General features: G+C 46.1%; 1 protein-coding gene across 3 annotated transcripts in view; it reads right to left on the reverse strand.

The window, feature by feature from the left end:
• Window positions 1-16,612, reverse strand: part of PCSK5 (proprotein convertase subtilisin/kexin type 5) — a 442,208-nt gene that overhangs the window by 12,641 nt on the left and 412,955 nt on the right. For all 3 annotated transcript variants that reach the window (XR_001793338.4, XM_089336653.1, XM_051858772.3), the window contains 5 exons: window positions 14,602-14,819; window positions 13,472-13,708; window positions 11,065-11,295; window positions 9,475-9,652; window positions 5,241-5,458 (listed from right to left, as the gene is read on the reverse strand). Coding sequence is in view for 2 of the 3 variants with exons in the window: in XM_089336653.1 (XP_089192779.1) it covers window positions 5,241-5,458; window positions 9,475-9,652; window positions 11,065-11,295; window positions 13,472-13,708; window positions 14,602-14,819 (1,082 nt within the window). In the remaining variant the exon portion in view is untranslated. The remainder of the gene's footprint in view (window positions 1-5,240; window positions 5,459-9,474; window positions 9,653-11,064; window positions 11,296-13,471; window positions 13,709-14,601; window positions 14,820-16,612) is intronic.

Here is a 16,612-nt window from a genome sequence, read left to right on the forward strand (position 1 = left end):
TATGGTTGTTTACAACTGTGAGTCTCGTCTTTCTTATTCACAACGGAGTCAAATGGACTTTTCATGTCTGATCTGGGAGCTCCATCATGTATAATATTTGTGCAGAAAACTGAATTCTGAGTTCTGAACGAGAGCTTAGAGAATAAACAATGACCCAACTACTTCTTAGGTTGGAGGCTGCCTGTAGTGATATAAATCCAAAACCACTCTATTTTCATCTTAGTTTCAGTTTCTTACAGAATCTCTTGTGTGTTCTGGAACATAACTGGGATCTGTGATGGAACAAATAATCTTTTCGTATTAATTTCCTATCTTTTCCCAGGCTATCTTTTTCGTAAAAATATGCCTAGATGTTTTAATTCGAGTTGTGAAAGTGCAAGAGTTTTATTTTTTTAATGAAGAGAAATTAAGGGTAGATGTAAAATCTCACTTATGTGTGAAATCTAAAACAATGGATCTCATAAAAGCAGAGGGTAGAAGGTTGGTCAGAAAGTTCTCATTAAGGTTAGCTACATTTTCTGGAAGATCAGCAGTTTGGCTGAAGCTCAGGGAAAGGTACAGCCTGCCAGCTTTTGGTGACCAATCAGTGACTCCATTTGTGTCTCCTGCATTGATTTACTGCAAAACCTGCAACTTAGGGTACACGGAGTCTTTTTCAAAAGGCAGTTTGTTAATTTCCAGAATGTTTTCAAGTTTAGCACTCTATGTCTGTCATTGCTTTTTCTTTTTTTCTTTCTATTTTTTTTTTTTTTTTGACAGGCAGAGTTAGTGAGAGAGAGAGACAGAGAGAAAGGTCTTCCTTCCTTCCATTGGTTCACCCCCCCCCCCCCCAAATGGCCGCCACAGCCAGCGCGCTGCACCAGTCTGAAGCCAGGATCCAGGTGCTTCCTCCTGGTCGCCTATGTGGGTGCAGGGCCCCAGCACTTGGGCCACCCTCCACTGCCTTCCTGGACCACAGCAGAGAGCTGGACTGGAAGAGGAGCAACTAGGACAGAACTGGCGCCCCAACTGGGACTAGAACCCAGGGTGCCGGCACCGCAGGAGGAGGATTAGCCTAGTGAGTTGCGGCGCCAACCCTGTCATTGCTTCTAAGGATCTACAGAAATTCTGAGACTTAAAGACAGACATTTTGGCATTTTCTTAAAATTCAGAACAGCTCACCATCTGCTTTCCCTCCACTTGACCCATGGGATGAATTCAACAAGTACAAAGTAGTTCATGGGGTCAAACTGTGTTGTGGTATCAGTAAGAATTGCTCCAATCCCCACATAAATCTTAAAAGGCTACTGTTGTCCTGCTCTAATTGGCTGATGTTAAGAGACATTAACTTACCTAATGATGGTAGCCTGTTCTTAATTAAAAATCAAATGCTCCCACCATTAGCCCATTGGACTTTCAGATTCAGCATATCAAAGTTCATTATTTAATCTAGCAACCCTAGTTGGAACACATGTTTCATAATTCAGTCTTGATGGTATCAGAGATACATTCAATTCTTCAAAGAACCTTTCAGAAAACCAATATTTACCACCATATGGCCAAAGACCTTGTCAACTTCCCACCAGTCTCATCTACACTAATTCATGTATTCTCTCGTTTGCTACCTCATTCTCATTAGAAGTTTAGAGAGGCAACCATATGCGTCTCTTTTTTCATTGCAGAGAACACATAGTAATGATTACTTAATACAGTTTGCTTGGAAGGCCAATTCTTTCCATGGGTGGAATCAACTGTGGATGATTATTGGCAATGTAACTTCCCACCACTCCTAACTCTCTCTCTCTCTCTCTCTCTCTTATTATGATTACAAGTTTTGAGTGGCAGCTATATGTGTCTGGATAGAAAAAAATATTAGGGATTACATAACACAGTTTGTTTGGAAAGCTGGCTTTCATAGGTTGGAGTCAGTTGTGGATGGACAAACACTGGGAACCACTGTGTGGTAGAGTTTTGTGGAATACCCTTGTGTGTTGCCTGGAAATGGTGGGGAGGCAAGCAGAGGGGTATTAGATGTGTCTGTAAGATCCATCCTTTGCTCCAGTCTGAGAATCTGCCCTGATCAGTTTACACAAAAGGATTCGTCCAAAGATTTCATCTGAAGGAGGTAGCCACCTCTAAAATATCATTTCAGACCATCGCTCTAGATTATTGTGTGCTGTCCACAGCTATAGCTACTAGCCCCATATGGCTATGGAACACTTGAAATGTGCCTAGTCTGACTTGAACTGTACTTCAAATGAAAGTAAATATTGTATTTTAAAAACAGTGAAAGGAAAGAATGTAAAGTATTTCAATTTTTGTGTTGATTATACATTGAAGTGATAATATTTTATAAATATCAAATAAAATATTAAATTAATTATAGTTATGTATTTCTTAATGATTACTGTACAATTTTAGATTACATGAATACCTTGCAGTTTGTTTTTATTGGACAGTGCTAATATATGACTAAGTTACAATTACAACACATTAAACTAACCTGGGACTTTGACTATCTTGTTCACAGTTGTATGGACATTGTCTAGGCCACAGGACTGGCCAAATAGTTGTTAAATAAACAAGTGGATGAAGGAATGCACAGAGTTCTAAGGAAACAGAGAATGTAGGGTTAGGGAAGGCATTCTGAAGGGAATGCTGACTCTAATGTATCAGAAAGAAGTAGCCAGCAGAACAGCCTGGAGACAGTATTCTCTGGAGAGAGAGAGAGGTAGGGCAAAGTTGATTTATTTTCATAATAATTAATAATTCTTTGGTCAGAGGAAGGGAGAAGACACGATGAGAGATGACACTGAATGTGAAAAGAATTTCATGATGAATTAAATTAAGTTGGTACCCTGAAATCAGTGGAGAGCTGTTTCTCAACTGACAGGAGTCATTATGATATTTGTTGTGCACAAAGATCAATCTAAGGGCCCGCGCCGCGGCTCACTAGGCTAATCCTGCGCCTGCGTCGCCGGCACACCGGGTTCTAGTCCCGGTTGGGGCGCCGGATTCTGTCCCGGTTGCCCCTCTTCCAGGCCAGCTCTCTGCTGTGGCCCGGGAAGGCAGTGGAGGATGGCCCAAGTACTTGGGCCCTGCACCCCATGGGAGACCAGGAGAAGCACCAGGCTCCTGGCTTTGGATCAGCACGGTGTGCCGGCCGTGGCGGCCATTGGAAGGTGAACCAACGGCAAAGGAAGACCTTTCTCTCTGTCTCTCTCTCTCTCTCACTGTCCACTCTGCCTGTCAAAAAATAAAAAAAATAAAAATAAAAAAAAGATCAATCTAAGAGTACAATGGAGGATTAATTGGTTACAGGGTGGCTATCACTGGAGTTAGGAAGATGAATTGAATTGGCAATTATTTAGGTAATGAGTAAGTAATGATTTTTTATTGGGACGCAGACCTGGGGTGGGAAGCAGCATGGCGCCCCCTGGTGAGGCCCAGGACCTCAGCAGCCACAGCCAGGAACGCCATGGTGGTCAGGCCGAAGCCCAGCACCAGGGTCGCCTGCGCAGCAGAGGCCAGCCCCTCTGTGCCTGCAGGGTCACCAGCCTTCCCCAGGAAGATCAGCAGGCCCACGGTGACGTCTGCTTCTTCCATCACGTGCCTCCGGCTTCGCAGAGAGGACCGGGCAGCATGGTTCTGGTTCATGGGGGAGCCTGGGATGAGGTCACAGTCACTGTTGCCACAACACTCACAGATATCTGCACTGCCTTCCACCGGGGCCCAGCTGCTGGAGGACTGGTTGAAAGAACAAGCCTTGTTGAGCCGGTCCGGGGCTTGCTGGGCAGGAATGACCCTCAGGTGACACGTGAGTCACCTGAGTCGTTAGCGAAGCAGAACACGGCCACCATGAACTGGTATATCTATTTCTATTTCACATCTTCCTGTTTGTATTTCAAATTTAGTATTTATGAGTATTATATATTCATTTATTTTTAGCATCTTAAACATACTGATTTTAAAGATTTTGTCAAACTTTTCTATAAAATTATTATCTGCAGTAACTTTGTGTTTTAAGGGTTGATTATGTACATTGTCTTCCCAGCCTTGATCTTATCCATATTCTTTGGAATGTTGGTCTTAAATTCATTGTGTATGGGAGATTTCAGTTTTCATTCTTTACGCCCTCTCTCTCTTCCTCTGTTCTTACTTTTGGCCTAGAAGCTTTTTTGTTAACTCTACTCCTGCCTCCAGCCTAAAACAGTCCAGGGACAGAAGTTCGAGTGTTTTTAGGGGTGACACTGATGAAACACAGATCCCACCAGCATTGCAGGCAACATCTCAGGGAAGTTTCTTGTCAGGGGTGAAGTCTTGTCAGGGGGTGAGGTCTGTTCAGGCAGAGTCTCACTCTCACTCCTGATCGAAACTCCAAGCCTGAATTTTTTTCAGATAGATTTTTTTTTAAATTTCACAAAAAGAGACTAACACAGCCACAATGATTTTGAAAATTACAAGAATGTGCCCTATTAGCTATTAATGTTTTTCTGGAAAATTTTAACAGTTAAATTATTATAGGAGTATTTCTTTCTTAAATATTGAGAATTCACAGCAATCACCTTTTATGACACATTATGCAGTACATGAGCAAACTTAAATTCAAGAATAATCGCACTGCCATTTGTGTTCAGGATTCCTGAGGGGTTGGTGACAAAACCAGAACTGGTTGACCTGCCAGCTACTTCAAAATGTGTGATAGGTGATAATGAGAAGGGAAAATGAGGACAGTGAGAATGGATAAATAGATCTAATTAGAGAAACACGGAGGAAGAAGAATTGGCAGACCTTGAAGTTCAGCTTAGTGGGGGGTAGTGGGTTGTGCAGGAGGCACTGTGGGGATCAGCACTGTAGCCCCAGTACCACGGAGTCTAAGGATCTCTGACAGCCAGCCAAGTGTCCAGAAAGAGGAGCGGAGCTTGGGAGAGTCTGAGGCAGGAGTCTTTGCAGTGTGGAAGTAGTGAAAATAAATGGATTTCCTCAGGCAAATTCAGCAGGTAGAGGACAACGATGCAGTAGGTGAACGCTTGCTAGAGGAGATGATGCCTGCATCTGGGCTCTGAAGAGTGGGAGAATCTGAGGGGCAGCAGGGCATGGTGGGAGCAACATAGCTTAGAAGGAGGATGCAGAAGCTAAGAGCCAACAGCAGGTGCTGATGCTGGAGACGCCTGGATGCAAGGTTGGGAAGGGAGAGAGAGGCAAAGCAGGATGGGAACTTTTTTATTTTTCCATGGATATAGCAATAGATACATTCTCACCTTTGCATGCATCACAAGTCGGGTGGCATCTCTCACAGGTCTGCGTGCTTTGTTCTGCATAGTAGTGCTCTGGGCAGGTGCGGTAACACTCTCCCTTGGAGCGCAGCAGAAAGAAAAACGTATCGCAGGACAGGCAGTCTGTGGGCCGTGGGCCCTGACAAGCCCTGCAGTTCTTGTTGCACCTCTCACACTGGCCAGTGGAGTTTTCTCTGTAGTATCTGAAACCAAGGTGGGGGGCAAAGACGGATCACAGTTATCCCTTGCTGCCTCTGGGGAATTGGTTCCAGGATCTCCCTTGGGTACCACAATCCACAGATACTGAAGTTCCTCATATAAAATGACATCGCCATACTTTAAATCATCTCTGTAGATAGTTATGGTATTTAATCCAATGCAAATGCTATGAAAATAGTTGTTTTATTATTTTGTTTGGGGAGCACTGACAAGAAAAACATCTGTACACTTGTATGTTCAGTAAGATGAAATTTATTTTTTGGGAGGTTGGTATTTTAGATCCTCAGTTGCACATGAAACCTTTGAACATGAAAGTCAATTTACTAGCCAGCGCCGCGGCTCAATAAGCTAATCCTCCGCCTTGCGGCGCCGGCACACCGGGTTCTAGTCCCTGTTGGGGCGCCAGATTCTTTCCCGGTTGCCCCTCTTCCAGGCCAGCTCTCTGCTGTGGCCCGGGAAGGCAGTGGAGGATGGCCCAGGTGCTTGGGCCCTGCACCCCATGGGAGACCAGGAGAAGCACCTGGCTCCTGCCTTCGGATCAGTGCGGTGAGCCGGCCGCAGCGTTCCAGCCGCGGTGGCCATTGGAGGGCGAACCAACGGCAAAAGGAAGACCTTTTTCTCTGTCTCTCTCTCTCACTATCCACTCTGCCTGTCAAAAGAAAGAAAGAAAGAAAGAAAGAAAGAAAGAAAGAAAGAAAGAAAGAAAGAAAGAAAGAAAGAAAGAAAGAAAGTCAATTTACTGAGCTTTGCTGCTGAATTGGGTGTGGTGGGAAAAGCATGGTTAATCTGATAGGGTTCATTTATAACTGTGTGACTTTGGCCTCAGTACTTAACTCATTGAATTTATTACTACTATACTGATGAATCAATGATTCTCAGTCTTCTTATCACTTAATTGGGCATTATAATCCCTCTCTTGCCATTTATGGAAATTAACACATCTGAAAAGACTTAGCACTTACCTGCTGCCTAAGCTCTCATAGTAACTTTGGGCTTACAGAACCTTCTCTGGGGGTAAATACCCAAAATTATGTGTGTTGAAACAGAATTACATACCAAAGCAAAGAGATGTAGTGGATGAGGCTTATGCAATACATGTGGAACATAGATTTTTACCAAGGAATAATCTTTCATTTATTCTACTTTAATGGCCTATTTCTCTGCTCCTACCACTCCATGAGTAATATCTTATACTGTTGATGAATTGTTTTCTTTTTTTTTAAAAGATTTTTATCTATTTATTTGAAAGTCAGAGTTCCACAGAGATAGGAGATGCAAAGAGAGAAAGAGAGAGAGTCTTCCATCCGCTGGTTCATTCCCCAATTGGCCACAATGGCTGGAGGTGCACCGATCCAAAGCCAGGAGCCAGGAGCCTCTTCAGGGTCTCCCACGCGGGTGCAGGGGCCCAAGGACTTGGGCCATCTTCCACTGCTTTCCCAAGCCATAGCAGAGAGCAGGATCGCAAGTGAAGCAGCCAGGACATGAACCGGCACCCATATGGAATGCCAGTGCTTCAGGCCAGGGCATTAACCCACTGCACCACTGCGCCGGCCCCATGAATTGTTTTCTTAATTCTATGGCCCTTGTTCTATTCAGAATACAGGATTACGCCCGTTTTTGTCTGTGCTTGAGAGCTCTTATAACTTGATCTGAGGAAGAAGGAGATTTTTTTCTGAGATTCAGATCTTTTCAAACACTTATTAGAGTTAAGTGGAAGGGTCAAGCCAGGTAACCCTGTCCCCATTCTAGTCTGGCAGGACCCTTTCTTTGTTGAGCTACACAGCTAGGTGTTTCAAAAGCTGCTGCTGAGACGTAGTGGATTAAGCCACCGCCTGCAACACTGGCATCCTCTATAGGTGCTGGTTCGATTCCCAGCTGCTCCACTTCTGAAACAGCTCCTTGCTAATGCACCTGGGAAAGCAACAGAAGACGGCCCGAGTGCTTGGGTCCCTGCACCCACGTGGGAGACCCAAAAGGAGCTCCTGGCTCTCAGCTTTGTCTGGCCCAGCCCTATGTGTTGAAGCCATTTGGGCGAGTGAAACAGTGGATAGAAGATCTCCTTCTCTGTCTCTCCATCTCTCTCTCTCTGTAACTCTTTCAACTAAAAAAAAAAAAGCTGCTGAAGCTGCTGATGCATGTGGCTCTGTGCTGAGTGTTGCAGTAGCACGTGAAAAATAAGAGGGGTCCTGGAAGAACAGGATCTTTTAATTTTCTTGGGAAAAGATATAACAGTAAGAGTAAGATCTTGAAGCCAAAGTCTTTAACTTACCCACCTTTTTAAAAGATTTATTCATTTATTTGAAAGGCAAAGAAAGGACAGAGAGAGAGAAAGAGAGAAAGAGAGAAAGAGAGAAAGAGAGAGAGAGAGAGAGAGAGAGAGAGAATTTCTATCTACTGGTTCACTTTCCAAATGCTTGCAATAGTCAGGTCTGGGCAAGGCTGAGGCCAAGAATCTGGAACTCCATCCAAGTGTCCCACAAAGGTGGCAGAGGCCCAAGCACTTGGGCCATCAACCACTGCCTCTTCCTAGGCACATTAGCAGGGAGCTGAGTTAGAAGTGGAGCAGCCCGGACTCAAAGCTGCACTCTGATAAGGGATGCCATTCTCGCCAGGTGGGGTTTAATCTCCTCCACCACAAGCCAGCTCCCTTACACATTTTTTAAAAAATGGAATTATTTATTGATTTCAGAGACAAGAAGAATGAGAGAGGGATAGCTCTCTCTATATATATCTATATAGATATATAGATATATATAGATATATAGATATATATATAGAGAGAGAGAGAGTGAGAGAGAGAGAGAGAGAGCAACTCCCATCTGCTAGGTTACTTCCCAAATGCCTGCAACAGAGCTGGGTACTGGGAATTTAATCCAGGTTTCCCAACTGGGTGACAGAAAACCAATTACTTGAATTGTCACATCCCAGGATCTATGTTAGAAAGAAGCTGGAGTCAGGGGAGGAGCTGGGTACCAAACCCAGGTACTCTGGTATGGGATGTGGGCATCTTAACTGGTGTCTTAACCACTAGGTCCAATGCCACCTTTGTCTTGCCGATCTTATTCATACACATAAGGTACTCTTCATTAAATATGTGTTGAATAACTAAGTGAATGGACGAAGTAAATCAAAATGCAAAGCAGTACACAGCACAAAAATAAATGAAAAAAGCATTTGCTATAGGACTCAAGGACCCAAAAGGTCCCTTTGGGTGACACAATTTGGAGAAGGCCCCAGGTTACAGGCCTTTGACTGGGGTCTGGAAACTCACAGTGCCCTGGTTACTTATTGGGAAAAGTCAACCAGCAACAGACCTATAATTGAGCTTTCTCTTTACTGGGGATGCCCAGGAGAACCAGGGATGACCCAGTCAAATCCTCTTACAAATATGCTGGCAACCGAACCTTCTGACAAGCGCATGAACAGATTCTCATAACAGGTGCATAACAGAATCTTCATCTCGGAGATGCTTTAAGAAGGATGCTTCAAGTGTGTCTAGATTGTTTTTGATAACTAAAACTGATTTGTGGGCTTTTGGGGAGCATGACGGCTTGAGGAATTAGTGGTATAAATGGAGATGTTAACTGAAAGCATTCTCTGTAAAATCAATGTTCTCTATGCACTGCGTAGACCTTGTGCCTCACATCTGAGTCAGAGCAAATCCAAAAGCTGAAGAACAAGGACCTCCACTGGTGGTCCTGGACCACTCTGAGGGATGGAGGAAGGGGGCTTTGTCTCTGAATTGTTGCTGAGTTCCCGTGACTCAGCAGTGAGGTGGGCACTGGGTTAAGATCGGTCTGACAACCCTTGCATCACCTCTCCGGTCACTCTGCCTCTCCTGTCTCTCTTCTAGGACTGCAAATTGGCTCATCTTTTCCACTTACTAGTTGTGTAGTTTCACCCTGGTGATATTGTTCTGAGTCTTGGTTTCCTCACCTGTAAAATGGGCTGATAACAGATGGCTGTGCAACTACACAGGGCAATGTGTCAAGCTCCTTACCCTTCCCTGCACTGGAGTAGGCACTCTTTTCCCAGCTGGAGCCAGCCTGGTCGGCAGGAGAGGCACTGCATGCTGTGTCTCCCTTCACACGTCCTGCAAGAACTGTGGCAGGGGACACACTGGTGGCTGTCCTCATCGGCGTAGTATCCCTCTGGGCAGTCCTGCACGCAAGTTGTATCTGTCGAGGTAGCAGAGGAGTTGTGACGATGAGTATGCCATGTGTCTCCCACATCTCTGCCACTTTCTCCCCACTGGGTACCATGCAGGAGGAGGCGGAGTGCAGGTGGAAAGAGACAATGTCCCTGCTGGCAATGATGTGCTAGATAGCTAAGAAACAGAGTCGCTCCTGAGGTCACTGGGAGTGCAGAGGAAATGGAAGTGTGAACTGGCCCTGGGTGGGACGGAAAACCCAGCCTGGTGACTGTGGACCTGGACAAGGGTTCTTTGTCCAGCTAAGGAATCTGGCTCACTAGGGGAAGCCCCAGTCCCCTAAAGAGGAAACACCTCTGTATTAGATTTCCTGCTGCTGCAGCAAATTGTTACCAACTATATTACCTTACTGTTCTGGCGGCCAGAACTCTTGATGGGTGCCCAGGGCTGCATTCCTGTTGCAGCTCCTAGGGCAGAACCAATCTCCTTGCCCTTTGAACCCTCTGAGACTGCCTGCATTCCTTGGCTCAGGTCCTCTTCCTCTGTCTTCTAAGACAGCAGCATATAGCCTTCTGTCATCACATCCCCTTCCACTGGTAACTCTGATCCTCTTGCCTCCCTCTTGTGGGACACTTGTGATTACACTGGGCCCACGTGGGTGATCCAGGATAATCTCTCCATGCTAAGACCCTAAATCAAATCCCAGCCACAAAGTAACTTTTACCACAAAGGTAAAACATTTACAACATCTGGGAATTAGCCTATGACTTCTTCGGGTGAGTAATTTTTTGGTCTACCACAATCTCCAAAAAAAAAAAAAAATTATCTAGTTTATAAATTGACTGATCCTGGTGGGGTGGGGAGAGTGTGGAAAGACAAGGCCTGGGCCAATGCTGTATTCAGCTCTCGGTGGCTACATCGGTGTTATACACCAATGCTGATGTGTCGCTTCTATTGCCTGCCAGCGTGAGGGAAGACTACCTCGTAGTGAGTAGATTCCTCCTCTCTGTGTGAAGGCATCCACAGGACCACTGGTGACATGCTAGATGGGAGATAATTAGGAAAGAGGGGCTGGGGTGGGATTATAAGGAGATCTGGTGGGAGGGAATGTTTTCCTGAAGCAGCAAGAGCCAGGGAGGAAGGTCTCTGAGACTTGTGCAACAGGAGCTAAGGCGGATGGACAGAGAAGACAGGCAGCTTCAAGTGCCTTCCACTGTACTGTGGCCAGGACAGACTGAGGATAGGTCACTGTGTACCTTAGTGGGAATGGTGGCATGTTCCTGTGCTACTTCCACTCTTGTGTCTTTGCTGCAGGTTTGAAAATTTCCCAATCACAAAACAAAATGTTATAAAGGAAAGTCAACACGCAATAGGCATCATGCAAGGTGGCTGCCCAGAAGAAGGGAGAACTAAGCCCTCCGTGGGGTAAAGGTAACTCACTGAGAAGAAGGCTTTCCCTTGGGCAGGTATGACACTGGTCCTCGGCTGGCCCAGTGCAGCGGTAGCACTTGGTGTGACATGGCCTGCACTCGTGAGTCTCCTCATCCCAGTACTCGATGGGGGCGCACTCCTTGTGAGCCACGCAGCTGCCATGTCTGTTCATCTTCAGGCCCTCTGGGCAGGTTGTGCAGGTCCCAGGAGATGAGCATGTCCGGCAGGACGTGTGGCAATCTGTGGGTGTGATCAGAGACTGAAAGGGGGCCCAGGCACCACCCCGGCAGGGAATGAATCCCTCTGGAAAGGGTATCCACACCCCTTCCACACTTCTTTTGGAGATTTCTAGGGTCAGTGCCAAGAGTGTGGGGCCATGAGATGGGTACAACCTTTCTGCTTGGAAGTGGATTGTTCTTGGGCTGTTTCATTTTCTCTGTGATGCCCACAGAGCTCATTCTTGCAACAACTACCTAGGAAATAGCAGTCAGCTTTGTGTAATTACCTAAACTGCAACAACAAGCAAGTCTTCAGAGATGTGGTCACCTGCTAGTACAGTCCTCCCTAGACATCCACAGGGGAACCACCTTCCTCGATATCATTCTCACACTTGCTTGAGAATTTCTCTAGTAATGGACAGCTTGTTTCTTCCTTCCTTCCTTCCTTCCTTCCTTCCTTCCTTCCTTCCTTCCTTCCTTCCTTCCTTCCTTTCTTTTGACAGGCAGAGTGGACAGTGAGAGAGAGAGACAGAGAGAAAGGTCTTCCTTTTGCCGTTGGTTCACCCTCCAATGGCCGCCGCGGCCGATGCACTGCAGCCCGCGCACCGCGCTGATCCGATGGCAGGAGCCAGGTACTTCTCTTGGTCTCCCATGGGGTGCAGGGCCCAAGCACTTGGGCCATCCTCCACTGCACTCCCGGGCCATAGCAGAGAGCTGGCCTGGAAGAGGGGCGACCGGGACAGAATCCAGCACCCCAACCCGGACTAGAACCCGGTGTGCCAGCGCCGCAAGGCGGAGGATTAGCCTAGTGAGCTGCAGTGCCGGCCCAGCTTGTTTCATTTTTGTTTTCTGATAAGTAATAAGAAGCAAAAATTCCATGCCCAGTTCAGATAGAATGAGGTGTAAATAATAGCAGATTCTTTCTTTTTTTTTCCAGATTTATTTGAAAAGCAGTTACACACACACACACACACACACACACAAAGAGAGAGAGAGAGAGAGGGAAGGAGAGGAAGGAGTGGGGGAGGAAGAGAGAGAAAGAGAGAGAGAGAGAGAGAGAGAGAGAGAGAAATGAGAATCTCCATCCAGTGCTTCACTCCCCGAATGGCTACAACAGCTGGGGCTGTGCCAAGCCAAAGCCAGAAGCCAAGAACTCCACAGTCTCCCATGTGGATGGTAGGGGTCCAAGTACATGGAACATCTTCTGCTGCTTTCCCAGGCACATTAGCAGGGTGCTGGATCAGAATCTGAACAGCGAGGACAAACTGCCATTCTGATATGGAATGCCGGTATCACAGGCTGTGGCCTAACCCACTGTGCCACAACGCCAGCCCTTGCAGATTCTTTCTTGAACGTATAGGGACTGAGGTGCTGAGTGGAAGTTGGGAAAGAGGACCTGGGGAAGGTAGGAGGTGATGAGGAGGGGAGGAGTGGACCTGGGGGAGCAAACAAGGAAGGGAAAGGCAGGAAGCTCCAAGAAATTCCTACATGGCACTGCTTGCTTACGCTAAAACTTGTAATGACTAAAAAGTCCAAGAAAACCTTCCATTTGGGGTGACTTTTGAAGGCTCTTCATCGTTGATATCTCTTCCCATGAGAATCCTTTTTATTGGCACAATTTCTAGCAGCTGCTTTGAGGAGGGGTCATGTGATTTGTTATTAAAAATCACATGATCAAAGCTTATGAATGATTCATTTAAAAATTTTATTAATGGGCTGGCATTGTGGTTCAGTGGTTAAGTTGCTGCCTAGAACTCCTGCATCCCATGTCAGAATGCTGGTTCAAGCCCTGCCTATTCCACTTTGGATCCAGCTTTCTGCTAATGTGCCTGGGAGACAGCAGGTGATGGATCATGTACTTGAGCCTCTGCCACCTATGTGGGAGACCCAGATAGAGTTCCTAGTTCCTGGGTTGAGCCTGGACCACCTGGCTGTTGCAGGCATTTGGGGAGCGAACCAGCAGATGGACGATCTCTCCCTCTCTCTGTCATTCTTTATCCTCTGATGCTCAGCCTTTCAAATAAACTATATATATATATATAGTTTAATAATTAATTAGAGAAAGCACTTTCTTGAGTGGGAGGGTAAAGACTGGGGCTGAAACCATGCAAACCCCAGAGTCCGTTCTGTCTGTGCAGAACCCCTCTCACTGGGCTCATGGAATGCCATGCTTGACCACACATCCTTGCAGCCTTTACCTTGGCAAGTCTTAGTCTCTTTCTCATGATACGTTCCTTCTGGACACTCATCCAAACACAGCCCATCATGGAGGACCAAGGAAGACTCTGCACAGAGCTCGCAGTCGTCAGCTTTTGGGCCATTGCACTCCTGGCAGTCTTCATGACAGGGGACACACTGGCGCGAGTCCTCATAGAAGCCCGGGGGACAGGCCTGGAGGCACATGTCGTTGTGCAGGAAGAAGTCAGGCATGCACTCTGGGGGAAGGAGGAGGCAGCAAGTTATTCCCAAGGGGACGGAGGAGAGGCGTGCATTCCTTATGCTGTGGGTCAGCCTGTCCCTGGTCACTGTGGTTCATCTGACCTGAGTGTCCACGATGCCAGGGCACAGCCTCGATGTCTAACAAGCCCTGCCATGGGAGGAGGAGGCCACACCTGGTGACTTGAATGGATGGTCCTGGGTTGACAAGCTGAGATGCCCTGCTCTTGGAGGTGTACAAGGTTGCATGTGGTGGTGGGGCATGGTGGCTGAGATGCTGGAGGTATTTTTCAAAAACCCCAAAAGCATGAACAGATATTGAAAAACTGTATTGAGTGCCTCACACTCTATTCAAAACAGAAGGTAGCTTAAGAATGGCTGGATTATTTGAATTTTATTCATTGACAGGGTAGATCCATAAGTAGATGGTTAATCAGGATGAAGAATGCATTGTGGATTTATTTTATTTGTGTTTATTATTTTGGGGAAGAATCCGGGGGGGACACATCCAGTCACACCAGAAGAATCCTTTGGCCAAGACAACACCAGATAAATGAGTCTCTAGCTACCTACGTGTTTTGTTGTTTGCCTCCACTAAGACTTCGTGCCCAAAGGGGTACAAGCATTCTGGGATCTTCTTTGTGTCCCTAGCATCTTGGATAGAGCTGCCACACCCCGAGTATGTATGTACATATGTGTGGAATAAACCATGGGAAGAGGGGCTCTTGCTTGTCTTGGTTTGCAGAATCGGTGCTGGTAAGGCTGTGTCTCACCCTCAATATCCTCAATGCAGGCACCAAGACTGGTGCTTTTCAGTCAAGGTGGGGAGACGGGTTGCCCAAGCTCTTGTTGCAGACCCATTCACACACACCCTTGGGGCACTCCTAGATACCTTTGCAAGTTTCTTCATGGATGCAGTCCTGACACATCTCCGGGCAATGTTTGCACACACCCTCCACAGCCACGTGCCTCTCGGGGCAGGTTTCCTGGCACACTCCCTGGTCCAGGACGAAGCCTGCGTGACAGGAGTGGCAATTGGTGGCATTTCCTTCACAGGTTCTGCAAGCAGAGCTACAGTGCTCACATATGCCATTTTCTGCATAAAAGCCCCTGTGGAAGACAGGAAGAGTACAACTGAAGGGACTGACCAATGGACAGCGTGATTCACCCCTGGTAGCAAAGGATTCAGGACTAGGGAGCAGGAGTTTGGTACAGCAAGGTGCCTGTTGTGATGCCCGGAGTGCCTGGATTCAAGTCCCAGCTCTGCTCTTGATTCCAGATTCCTGCTAATGTGCACCATGGGAGGCAGCAGGTGATGGCTCAAGTACTTAGATTCCTGCTACCCAAGTTGGAGACCCAAATTGAGTTCTAGCCTCATGGCCCTTGCCTGACCCAACTCTGAGTGTTGCAGGCATTTGAGAGATGAACCAATGGGTGAGAGATCCCTCTCTGTTTATCTGTGTATGTGTCACTCTGCCTTTCAAAATAAATAAAATTTAAGGCATAAAGAAGGAATTAAGACCGAAAGCAAAAAAAAAAAAATTGCTGCTATTGTCAACCAAAACTGATCTGTAGGATTCCCTGTGGAACTGCAGTGGAAAACAACAGCTAGGAAACTGAGAGACAAACATTTCCCCTGTGGATATGGTTTATTTGAAAACACCTGTTGTAAATTGCATTTAGGTTAGTCATTTTCTTCTTCAGTTATTTTTTTACTCCTTTTTGTTAGAGTCTTAGAGTAGAAAATACTTTTTACACAATTTAAACATTTTTTAACATTGAATAAACTTAAAAATTGTTTTCAAAAAGGTTAAGAGGATTGATGCCTATAAAATTGGACCACTGTTGCTTTGGGATGTCCTCAGTCAGCCTGTGATGGCTTCATCCCAGCACACATGTACAGATCTCTGCATACAGCCCCCGAGTACCTGTTATTGGAGCATATGTTTGTGTGACTGACTTTCTTTCAGGTAGAATCTGATGTCTGCATGTACAGTATGTCTGAATGATTAACGTATTACATTACAGAAATTACTCGGTTGTCAGATTGACTGTCAGGAATTAGTATCACTGCAATGCTCATGTTCAAGTCTAACACTAAGTGACAATGCCTGCCATATCCACTTCACTTCATCATGTAGACATTGTGTCATCTCACTTCACATCAAGAAGTGGCAGTGCAGTACAAGATAGTTGGAGTGAGGGAAAGACCACATTCACATAGCTTTTATTAATGTTGTTATAGACGTTCTATCTTATTATTAGTTATTGATAATCTCTTATTGTGCTTAATTTATAGACTAAACTTCATCATAGGTATGCATGTATAGGAATATACATAGTACAGGGCTAGGTACTAGCCATGGTTTCAGGAAGTCACTGTAGTTCTTGGGATGTATCTCCAGTAGGTAATGGGACACAATTGTGTTTCCATTTTCCTAGCCAGAGACTGGTTTGGGAAGGTGTAATGATACATTCTGGCTAGTTAGATTGGAAGGGAAGCCTGAGGAAACTTTCTTCCTCCTAAAAAATAGGAGAACATGGAGATACACTCCCCTTTTCTGCCCTGATGTGGCTGCCTGTGGTGGTGACGTTTAGAGCTGAGGCAGACACTGAGGCTCAGGGGAGAGGAGCCAACCAGAGAGAACAAGCTAGGAGGGGATGCAAGCCAAACGGAAGAGCTGTGGGCTTCTGATGACCACCTGGCCGCCGAAGTAGCCAACAGTAGCCTGCGCAACTTTGTGTGATGTGAGATAATAAGTCCTGTCATTGTCTCTGTCATTTCACTTGGCATTTCTGTTGCTTGTTGCTCCACAATTCCTTATGTCCTTTTCCACTTGCCATTCCCACTTCCCTGTTAGGTAAATCCTGGATGTGGGGCCATTGATAGCAGGAGGAAAGGA

The sequence above is a fragment of the Oryctolagus cuniculus genome, chromosome 1, assembly GCF_051225735.1.
Source record: "Oryctolagus cuniculus isolate XC-2025 breed Fujian yellow rabbit chromosome 1, ASM5122573v1, whole genome shotgun sequence".
Lineage (NCBI taxonomy): Eukaryota > Metazoa > Chordata > Mammalia > Lagomorpha > Leporidae > Oryctolagus > Oryctolagus cuniculus.